Raw genomic sequence first — 11,724 nt, forward strand, 5'->3', positions numbered from 1 at the left:
TACTTTTCATTCCCATTACAAGCCTCACTTTCCAGGACTTTATATTCAAATGCATTTGATCTAAAACAGAAAATGTGGGTTGTTAGTTGCCAGTTCTCTAAAATACATCTGGCATTAAAACTCAAAAATAGTCTTTAATTTGGTTTGCAAAAATGGTGGTTATTAACTGCTCTCTAAACTGAAAAAAATAGTCAATTGCAAGGTTTCTGTCATCAGTGTACATATCTTTACCTGTATCTTGTTAGTAATGGGTCGGCCATCATCTCCCTCACCAACATACCATCTGTCAGAAACTGAACACAAACACAAAGGGAAAATTAGTTATCTCTAAGAACAATCTGAACTGAAAAGGCTATTTTTATGCCCTGTCAGTAAGAAACTAGCGAGTGTTCTGCATTGTAAGATGCATTTTAATTGCATTTTTTATTACCTCCAACTAATTTTCTACTTGATTTTCACTCCCTTAAACATCAGGTATAAAAGAGATGCATGTGTTTCTCAACAGTCAAGTAAACTGCAAACAAGAGATGCTGAAGTAGCTTGAAAGTAAGCTCATTATTTAAATACATGAATTCAGAGGTGGTGCTTCAACCTGCCACATCTAGAGATTCATACTCTTTGAGACGCAAACATTCTCCTTATTAAGTAAATGATATGCCAGCTTTTCACAAAAATCTCTGAAAAGCATCAGAGTAATGATTTTTGGCTAGTCTGGATCTGGACACAAAAACCATGGTTGGTTTATTCAGAAAACAGACCTGCTGAACTATGCTCATGAGTTGGACATGAACCCACGGAACTGGGGTGAAAAACTCCATATTCCCAATACCCAATCCCAGAATCCATCAAAAAAAAATTGTTTTTCAAACAAATGTCTTTCCACTCTTTTATACTGCTTTTCAAAATTGCTTATAGCTGGTAAGTCTGTTGATGAAGCTTTATTAATGAGAAAGTATTATATAAAACCTAAGAGTTGCTTTTAATCCACTGAAAAAGACTCTTCTCTATACAGCACCAGTAACTTCTATGTGGCTTACTGTGATAATTTAAAATACAGTCATGAGGAGTACTCTAGTTCACATGAAGTCACCTTCAACTTGGCTATTAATTCTCTAACTTACTGCACTTTTAATCTAATTTTGTAATTCAGGTGATGCTAGGGTTCAACTTTGACTCACTGCAGACCTACATTACTGCTTCACTGTTATCAAGTTTCACGAACACTGCAGCAATCTGATCTGATCTTAACCACCTTGAAAAACCTCCTATGGGTTTTAAATGGCTGCTGGTATTGACCATGCTGAACAACGAGAATAAAATATATAAAAGTGGAATGAAAACCAATGCTCCATTCCTTAAAAACTTGCTCTTTCAAACTGCTGATCTATCACCCCAGAAATAAATAGCATAATAAAGCACTACACCGCTTTCTTTAATAAAGTCTAAAAATATTGACAATTGTGAATGTAATGTTCTAGCAGGGAGCTGGACACCTATTCCTCATTCTGGAATCATGCCAGTGGGTCAGAAGTAGACAATTAACCTGCCAATGTTTCAGTTTCCTCATCTACATGAGTACAATCTAACATATCAGTCTCATCAGACATTACAAAGGTTAAAGTGTTTGCAAAAGCACCTTGTGAGCTTCAGCTAACCATTTTGGGATAGCTGAAATCTGCTCAAATTTCACCTTAATTCTTGTAGCCTGAGGGTCTGTGCAATCATCGAAACGAATACAATATCCAACGTCATGACCCAGCATAGCGCCTCTTTCCTCAGCCACTCGGCCTGCAACCTAAAAGAAAATACAACATACAAGGAACAGACACATAGTAATAAGGAAGATAGTTTATCACAAACTTCTTTGATATCAGTGTTTAGGAACAGCTAAAGGAGTTGTGTAATAAGAAAACAATGGTCTTTACACTGAATTGTTCCTGATGCACTAAGAAAATTCACTCTCTATAGCAGCATGGTTAATGTCCTATAGTTTTAAAAAATAAAGCATTTTGATACAACTGATAAATAGGACATTTTAGCAGTTCCAAAGTAAAAGAACACCTCCTGAGAAAATAGAACAAATGTTCACAGTAAATTAAATGACAGCAAAACCAACAAGCATCAGGACAATTTATTTCTGTTTCTACTTCAGAAAGCTAGGGAGTTGGCTGGCTGTGACAGAGGACACAGACTGTGGGAAAGGCTAAAACTGGAAAGAGAGTTTCTCAAAGCACCCAGACAGCTGACAGAAGGATAGAGTAAAAACACACAGAGCCATTTATTAACCCTCTGAGGTAGAGACTTCCCCAACCAGTCTCTCAGCAGCCAGAATACATAGAAAGGATTTTATTGAACTATTTTACCTTGAGTAATCTGGAACTTCTATTGATGGGTGCTAGGAAAAGGTGAGTCAAACTTACAGGGTTTAATTCTCAACTGTATATACTTTGGTAACTGCACCATTGTTAAAAATTGCCTGTGACCCTGAGATTATGGCTTTCTATAAGCCAATTTAAAATATGCGCACTAAAGAAGTGGGGAGGGGAAGAATAGCCTCTGCTAAATAAAAGAAAAAATACCCTTAAACATTTGAAATTGAGTTTTTAGAAGTTAATTCAAGAGACTATATTAATCCAAATGCTGGCCATGAAACACTAACAAAGTTATCACCTGCAAAATCAAATGCATGCAAATGACATTGTTAGTGTCATTTTATGTGAAGACCAATGTTTTATTTTTGCAAACATGCTGAATCAATTTACACCTTCTCTGTGCCGCATAGACATTTATCATCTATGAAACAGTCTCAGCTCCGGCTGAATTTCTTGTTGGGGAAGAGGGAAATTTCCATTTGTAGCAGCATTTATGGCTGTTCAAACAGCCTTTTCTAAACAATAATTATAAAACCAGCATTCACCTGCTGGCACAGTTATCCCAGTAGTAATATATTTTTGTTTCCCATTCAAAAATAGCATCCAAGTTGCCAGCAATATTAAGAATCAAGAGACTAAATGTGGATATGTGCATAGAGAAGGTGACCATGTTCTACTGACAAATTATATTCAATTGCTGAGCTAAACTGACCCAAAAAACAAGAAGTGGTGGAATATTTGCTTCTGATATCTAACTTTTTGCTAAAGAAGACAGTAGACATTAAGAATCAAACTAAAAATCTCCCACTGCTGATGTAAGGTGCAAATATTTAGCAGAGAAATGGAGAGAAATTTGCTCTTTAAATCAAAATTTTCAACATACTGAACCACCAAATCAAGAGACGAAAGCTTCAAACTTGATTAAGCAGATGCTATTATGTTGGCCAGAATGTATTACTAGAGAGTAGAACAGAAAGTTCAGCAAAAGAAAACCTGTATTTAAAAACTAAAGCCACTGCAAAAGGGACAAACATGGATGTTTGTTCTATTAAGTTTGTCAGCAGTATGCTGTTTTCAGTTGCATATAAATAATCCTCTTTTAAATTGTTTTGACAGGTTTTTTTTTTTAAATAATCTGCACAGGCAAACTTTGGTCTCTTCCTTGCACTCATGAACATATCTCCTTCATGCTGACCTGTCTACTATTTCCATTAGGCATTCTTCCATGAATTCCTTCATGAACCCAGGATTTCAATCACAAACTTCTTAGCACTATTCTTCACACAACACAAGTAAATACCTCTACATTTCAGCTTGGTTAATTCAGCACAGCTTGCAGGAGTTTATATCATTGCAACTGCCTTTCCCCTTTTGATGACCTCCATCCTTTACTGGATTATAGCAGATGAATAGTCTGCTTTATCAAAAGTCAATTTCAATTAGTCAAAGTAATAAATTAAATAACATGCTTCCCATCTCTCTACATTGGCCATGAATTCCAGAGAAATCACAAGCGTGTTCCCACAGCAAGCAAGATTCCTCCATGGCCATATACTTAGCTTTAAGCTAAAAAGCTAAAACGTCTTGATTTAAAACAGACCCAAGTCAAATTGGAGAGTAAACACACAAAGTTCGTGCAAGTTTCTGAATTTTATATAGTACCTCAGGTACTGCACTGCACAGGCAATTAGGCATATTATTGAAGATAAGAACGGAGAAGAGCTAAAGGAAAAGATCACTCAAGCATTAGATTCCAGTCCTTCATGATGGATGGTAGACAAAAGACGATGACAAACAAAAGATCAGCAATCCAACTTGACATGGAAAGAGGAATCTACCAAGTGTTTATTTTTCCAGAGGTCCAGGCTCGTGAACTATATGTACAACAAATTTACAGTGTAATGGACAACATACGTATTAGGTACAATATGTACATATAATGTACTATAACAAGGGACAGGTTGAGAATGGCAGAGAAAGTTGCACAAAATGGTCAAGAGTCACAAAGTTATTTGGGGCAAAAGTTGAATGCTGCAAGACTGAAACTTAAACCCATGAGTTAAATCTCAGCAATTAAGAGAACAACATAGAAAGAATCAGTATGATGAACAGGTTAGCAGAGAACACTAATACAACAGGACAACAAATTAGACAAGGGGTACTAGAGTCACAATCAGATCACAATCTTCCTTCTATTCCATTATGTCATACAAACACTTTTCTACCACCACTTCTGTGGGTGTTTGAAGACCATGAGGAATTAATAATGGTTTCATTCACAAACAAAGCACAGCACCAGCTTCCTATACACAACTCGGCAGATGTCCCTCAGTTCTAGCTCATAAGATCTACTTTTGCCATTCCAGATCTAACAACCTCTTTGGCAATGCCTGCTAGTCAGGTTGAACTGAGCCACACGCTATCATGCCAGGAATTGCAATAATAAAAGTAGAAATTTGCATTTACAAATGAATCTCCATCCCAATTAGAGAGAAACAATTAGTAAATTAACCTACATCAGTATGTAGACTGGGGCAGGCAATTATTTTTGATGGATGGCCACTTAACAAGGTTTGGTGAGCTGTTGACACAAGGGTAGCCCTACCCCTTGACAGGTGCCCCACATCCTGGCTGCCCTCTTGGAATCAGAAGTCCTACCCCCTAACATCTGACCTTTGCCACTAGAAGTGGTTCCCCTTGTCCCCAAGAACTACTCCTTTTGGGAAGGGGGTTTGCCATCTTGGAACCAGAAAAAAAACAAATTAGATTCCTAAAAATCAAACACTGACAATAACATATTTTATTTTGTTTTAATATTTTTGTGTGTTTGTATTGCATATATACAGAAGTGATAGCATAATAGCTCAAAATGAAATCTTACTCTTGTATACTGGAGGGGGGGGTGGAGGGGGGGGTTGTGGGGAGTTGGAGGTGTGTGTATGTGGCCGTGTGTGTGGATGTGGGTGGGTAGGTATGGGGGGGGTGTATGTGGGCGTGGGGGTGTGTGCGGATGAGAGTGGGTGGGTATGGGGGATTTGTGGGGATGTGTTGGTGTGTGTGAGTGGGTATGGGATTTGTGGGAGCTGTGGGTGTGTGGGGGGATGTGGGTGGGTGCATGTGTGTGGTGGGGTGTGTGCACATAGCAGTAAGAGGGGACTCCCCCTAGAGATGCATAGGTGTCTGTGAATGTGGGGGGGTGCATGTGGGGAGAGGTGTGGGGTTTGTTGGGAGAGGGTGTTAGTGGTGCAGTGTTGGTGGGGTGAGTGACTGTGTGTATGGAAGGGTGTGGTTGTGGGGTCTGCAGGTGTGGTAGGGTGTTCATGGAAACCTGTGTGCCCCCCCCCCCCCCCCCGAGCTGGTCAGCACCCACCCCTGCCCTGCAACAGTTTGGAGACCATGCACCCTGACACACCTCCCTACTACTGCCAACCGTGAGCAGCACCAGTACACCCCACACCAGCTCCAGACTCACCGCCGCTGGAGCAGATCAGCCAGAACATGGGCATAGCCCTGCCCCGGCCTGCTCCACACTGCCAGCCTGCGGCAAATCCTGCCACTACCACCTGGGCTGCCTAGTAAAGTCCCAGCCAAGCTGTATGCCCATGTGTCACAGCTGGACAGTGCCTGGGCCAGGCAGGACCAAGGGACCTGCCACGGGCCAGATATGGCCCCACAGGCTGCATTTTGTTAACCCCCAATGTAGACTCAAACATTTTCTATGGTAGGGCCACATTTGACAATGCACAATTTTTACTGAATTTACAGCTTCTGAACATTCTGACAAAGGAGAATCAGTAGAAGAAAAATTTGAACTTGAAGATGCAACAGCAACTTTTTCAGCAAACAGGGAAGTTTAGAACTGGAGAAACTCACTGAAACAGCAGCAACTCTGCGAGGCTGAGTCACTCCAACTACCCTCCCTTCGGCCGTCCAGCCAGCTTCTGCTAAGTACTGCAAGCATATTGGAGACATGGAATTAATTAGTTATATGAGGCAATTATCTAATTTTTGGAGCAAACTACTTGACGTTTGGACTCCTGAGATTTATTCCTGGTTCTAACATTGATCTGTATGATCTCAAATAAATTATTTAATGAGTGCATTAGTGAACCCTATACCTCTACAGTATACCTAAATAAACAAATATATTACTATAATCTATTTTATAAGAGCATTAGCAGCTAGAAAGCACTTCAAGAAATTCAGGTAACAGGAACTGCAAAAGTGCAAAGCATTGTTCTTTAAATATTTCCTTCCCTCTTTGTTTTGTAGCCTCTACCCAGTAGGATTTTCTAAATTTTAGTCAAGTATTCACACTTGAAGCAGGTAATATACCTCACTAGCTTTGCTGATATGTGGGATCTGACAAGTTAATTTTACATTCTTGACCAATCATGATTTTTTTTTATCAATACCTTATATTGATCAATAATGTAACGGAAAATGAAAAATGCAATAAAAACATTAAAAATATACTCCCAAGTTAATTCTCTAGGAATGGAGCACAGTAAATACAAAAAACAGAATTATGAAGAGCCTGACTGAAAGTTGTCTCTCATTTTAAATAATCTGAAAAGGTGATAAATTTAACAAATACACATACAATAGTCTGCCACCTAGTTAAGAAGCTGCATTTTGTAAGATAAATCGATGGCCCAACTCTGAGCCAATAACTGATAGCGCAGAACATGTCATACCATTTCAGTGCCAACTTTTGATTGCTTATAGGTATGTTCCTCCTCTCTCTTGGACTTGCATACAATCATGGCTAGTCCCTATACTACAGTGCACTATGGTGACATCTGGGGTGGCTTCCCATATAAGATCTGAGAGAATACAATTTTACCAAGTTATAATCTCACTCACTTGTGGAATCTGGGTGGTTTTGCCACATCCTGTTTCTCCAACAATCACCAGAGTCTGATAGTTTTCCACCAGGTACAGTATGTGATTTCTAAGCTGGACAGGAGGAAGACATTCAATTTTCCACAAAAGAAATGTCAATAAATATCTAAGAATGATACTTATGTACATGTAACTTGTACATAACAAGTTACATGTAACTTGTATATGTAACATGTAACTTACTTATGCCAGTAAGTTACTGTTACTTAGCTTTTTGACAGCAAGCTCTAAACAACTTTTAAGTTTTCTAATAAAATATTTTCATAAGGCACACAACAATAGTTGAATATAAATCTCCATAGTTTGTAATAAAAGACAACAAAGTCACCTGCCAACAACTGAACAAAAATGAAAGAAAATAAAAGAAAGATGATTTCCCTGACTTTGTTTTCAAGTTGTAAAGTGATGATGGAGAGAGAAAATCAGAAACAATGTATAGAAAACAGGCATCATGCAAGATATGTGCACATCAAAAAGTCCTTTCATACCTTAAAAATTGGCAACTTTTGTCTCTGTTGTTCAATAGAAAGGGAAGCATAAGGATTATAGATGATGTTTACACCGTTAATTTCAGAAGTGCTCTGTCTCTCCTCTGAGATGCTGACACCAGGACCTTCTGTGCCTATATACGACAATTTTAATGGGAAAATGATAGAACATTCGCCTTCACAGTCTACCTCAGGCAAAAAAAACTTTAAGGGGAAATGCCTGACTTAATGAGCTATTAAGCACCTCTTAACATTATCAATTTATTTGTTAACCTTAAAAAAGGATCTTTTCAGGTCAAGTGTAGATTTACATTTTTGCTAAAGAGCTATATCTCTGAATCTTCACAAGAAAAGTAAGATGCTCCAGAAAACAAAAAATTGTGAAAAACATATAAAATTCTTGATACTTTAGTGACTCTGTTCTTTTCACTTTAAAGAAAGTCACATACCCTATTCCTCAGTATATTTCCCAGCATACTATTCTACGACACCTCCCACCCTGCCTGCTTGAGAGGCATATCGCTCACTTTGAACCTAAATTTAGCTCAGAAACTAAAACATAATGCATTCCTCCTCTAGCATACTACAAAACTACTGACAGGTGAAAATGTTGAATCATGTGAGTAAGGTTAGAGTGGGGAAAATTCCTGTGAAAGGAATGATCATCAGCAGTCTTCTGTGATACTCAATTTGAGTGCATCACAGATCCTTCCGGCCACATCTACTTCAGGGCTTAAACTGTATTCTTTTAAAACAACAAGGTCCTAGCCACATTGCCAGGAAATCTTTACATTAATTTAAACCAGTTTAAAAAAGAAATTAAATACAGTTCTAATAACAAAATGAATTATGCAAACAAGTTTTTTAAACAGCAGTGGATCATAATATTTGGTACTTGCCTACTTGAAAGTTAGATGATACCTCTGAACATACATACATTCTCTTTGACAGTATGCTTATTTTCATAGTATAACCACACCACAGCACATTAATACATGCACTCACGTACATATGCTGCAATTCATTATATATATAAATTCATTCATTCACCTACATGTACTGCTCAACTGCTCACCATATTCATAAGCTGTTGAGAAATGAATCTTGATCCTAGAACAGCTCTTTGTTCCAGGACACACCCCAGAGTAATTATTTGGTTTAAATAAACAATTCAGACCCAGCAAGTCTCACTGACTGGGTCTAATTCCTTGTAGGGGGATGTCATGTTTTTGCTGCCACTATTTGAGGCACAATCCCCAACAAGTACATAACAGATGTGGGACAAGTGCGGGCTTCATACCCCCTGGACCTTCCCCACCCAGGAGAAATTCAGGACTCAGACCAGCAATTCTTAACCATCGCACCCTGGGGGGCTTAGAGATCCTTTCAAAAGATCGTAGTGTTACCACCTTAGGTATGCAAACATGATTCACAAGATAAACCCAGAGAGTTCAAAGAGGAATTCATAACGTCAAAAACATTGTACCCTCTTGCGATCTTTTTGGGTTCTTAGCAACTTTTCTGTTGCACTATTGTTTTGCTGTCAAAAAATGAGTGGAAACCACACACTAGTATCTCCGGAGAGTTGCCTCAAGCTCTAAAAAACTTGAAAAAACCACTGCCCTAAACAGCAGCTACGAGTGAGGCGAACTGCCCCTCATGTCAACCACCCGCTGTTAACTCGGGAACCCAACGACAGCTCTTGACATTGCCCGTGTCCGGCTGATGAGACGGGTCTGACCCAGACCCGCCAGCAGCGGGATGCGCGGGGCAGTGGATTCCCGAGCGAGCACCACAGCAGTAGCACGGTTCGATTGACAACCGCGATCCACTGGGTGACCCCAGAGGTTTCAACTTGACATCTGGGGCTGGGGTCTGTCTTAACTCTATAGTAAAAAAAAAATGAGTGAAAACAAGGGGCTGGCAGCTTCCAAGGGGGGAAGGAGGCCCCTCACGTCCAGAAAAGCACACAGGTACCCCCTGCCTCTTCTCCCCTCTTAAACCCCGCAGCGCGGCCGGTGCTTGCGGTGCGGGGCCGGGGCCGGGCAAGGCTGTGGCTGGCGGGGCCCCCTGCAACGGGGGCGGTGACGGGAGCTCCTCAGGGCACGTGGGAACTGAGCCCGGGACAGGACGCCGCCCACACCACGGCGGCGGAATCGGGGCGCCAGGCAGGTGCGTCCCCAGAGCCGGGGTCGGAGGAGGCGCGTACACCCGGGGAAGGGGCAGTCCCGGGAGCCCGGCACGACGGGCCCACCCCTCGCGCCCGCCCGCCCGCGGGGGAAGCCGCAGCCCCGGCCCTTACCCGGCTTCCAGAACTTCCCCGGGCCCGCGGGCGCCGCCATCTTGGGGGGAGGGGCCGGGAGGACGCGGGCGGTGGCGTCACGTGGTGCGGGCACGCCCCGCCCCCTCGCGGGCAGCGCCTGCCCTGGTTCCCGCGCGTAGCGGCGGCGGCGGCCCGGGGTCGAGTTTCTGTTTGCCACCAAAGCGCGGGGGTTTCCTTTGAAGGAGAAAAACATGGGGCGGGGAGAGCCTCCCCTTAAGGCCTGGCGGAGCCCCGACGTGCAAGGGGCGGCCTAGGGGCGCCGCCCGCTGTCTGTGGGGGCAGGTTGGGGCCCCCGGGTGAGGCAGGGAGCGGGGCAGAGCTGGCAGCCGAGGCAGGGGCACTGGCGGGCTGCAGCAACGGGCTGGCTCCCAGCCGCACGGCTGCGGGTTCCCGGGAGGAGGGTGACCTGCGGGGCAGTCACGCGCCTCCTCGGATGTGTGTGCTGGGCAGATGTGGGCAGCAGAAAAACCATGACTGCGAAGGCAGTTCTCCTAGTCGCTGGGGATAACCGCTTTTCTGGCAAGGGGTAGTATCATTGGCGAGGTGGAGTGGGTGCACGTGCACTGCCCGAGCGTGGCAGGGCACCACCTGCAGAAAGGCACTGCTGACACTGCCTGCGGCATCTGAGCGCAGTCGCTGTTCGTTGCCAACACTGCCGCAGGCATCTGCAGGTGGTCTTCGACGGCCGCTGGCTGCTGGCAGCATCTGCAACCCCCCGCTGCCAAGAGCACTGCAGCCGCCTGCAGGAGCTTCCCACTTGCCGCCAACAGTGCCACCGCCGCTGCGGGAGCTCCCCAGACCCCCGCCTCCAGGGCACGCAGCAGTCACAGGTAGTACTTGAGCAGAGGTACCCGCACTTAACTCTGTTTTGCTTAGCGCTGTTCTGCTATAACACTTGTTTTAAATTGATACCTGATTTCACTTAGTGCTCAGTGACTTTCATTATAACACTTCCAGTCACCATCTTGGGTTGCCAAATACTTCCGGTTTCACTTAACACTTGGTTTTTCAGGAACCAATTAAGAGCACTAAGCAGGTTTGCCTGTATATAGTTAACCTCCCATTTTCATTTCCTGTGGGAAGATCTTGGCTTTATGCCCACTTTATGGAAATGGGAAGCACTGCCCTAGCTTGCTCCTGTAGCTGTACCACTGAGGTCAAGTGAAACTCAGGGGCATCCAAACCCCAAGCCTCCAGGCTTGGGCCTGCACATAGGATGCCTGCCAAAGGCTTTGGAAGCATCTGAAGCCTCAGGCGGGGGCGGAGAATGGTTGCCGGTAGTAGGGCCACATGTGGTTCTGAATGACTCATGGATTTGGCTGATTTGAGTTGGAACATGAAAATTTTTCCTTAAAAATAAATAAATTAATAAAATGTGGGCTGCCCACTGTGGGCTTGGGGCTCCTGGTCCTGCTGCCCTCCCTCCAGGGCCTCCGTAGCCCAGTGGGTGGGACCCAGCACGGGAGGATTCATAGATGTTAGGGTCGGAAGGGACCTCAATAGATCATCGAGTCCAACCCCCTGCATAAGCAGGAAAGAGTGCTGGGTCTAGATGACCCCAGCTAGATACTCATCTAACCTCCTCTTGAAGACCCCCAGGGTAGGGGAGAGCACCACCTCCCTTGGGAGCCCGTTC

The 11,724-nt window shown here is 43.3% G+C and overlaps 1 protein-coding gene across 4 annotated transcripts in view; it reads right to left on the reverse strand.

Moving 5' to 3' along the window:
• Positions 1 to 10,150, reverse strand: part of DHX35 (DEAH-box helicase 35) — a 50,218-nt gene extending 40,068 nt beyond the window's left edge. For 2 of the 4 annotated variants that reach the window (XM_006258021.4, XM_019484615.2), the window contains exons 1-6: positions 10,068 to 10,150; positions 7,766 to 7,899; positions 7,239 to 7,331; positions 6,246 to 6,323; positions 1,691 to 1,795; positions 232 to 293 (exon numbers count right to left, since the gene is read on the reverse strand). In XM_006258021.4, coding sequence (XP_006258083.1) covers positions 232 to 293; positions 1,691 to 1,795; positions 6,246 to 6,323; positions 7,239 to 7,331; positions 7,766 to 7,899; positions 10,068 to 10,107 — 512 coding nt within the window. In that variant the 5' untranslated portion in view covers positions 10,108 to 10,150. The remainder of the gene's footprint in view (positions 1 to 231; positions 294 to 1,690; positions 1,796 to 6,245; positions 6,324 to 7,238; positions 7,332 to 7,765; positions 7,900 to 10,067) is intronic. The other 2 variants (XM_019484616.2, XM_059733207.1) reach the window with 2 other exon arrangements.
• Positions 10,151 to 11,724: the final 1,574 nt, after the last annotated feature.

Source organism: Alligator mississippiensis, chromosome 9 (assembly GCF_030867095.1).
Source record: "Alligator mississippiensis isolate rAllMis1 chromosome 9, rAllMis1, whole genome shotgun sequence".
Classification (NCBI taxonomy): Eukaryota; Metazoa; Chordata; order Crocodylia; family Alligatoridae; genus Alligator; species Alligator mississippiensis.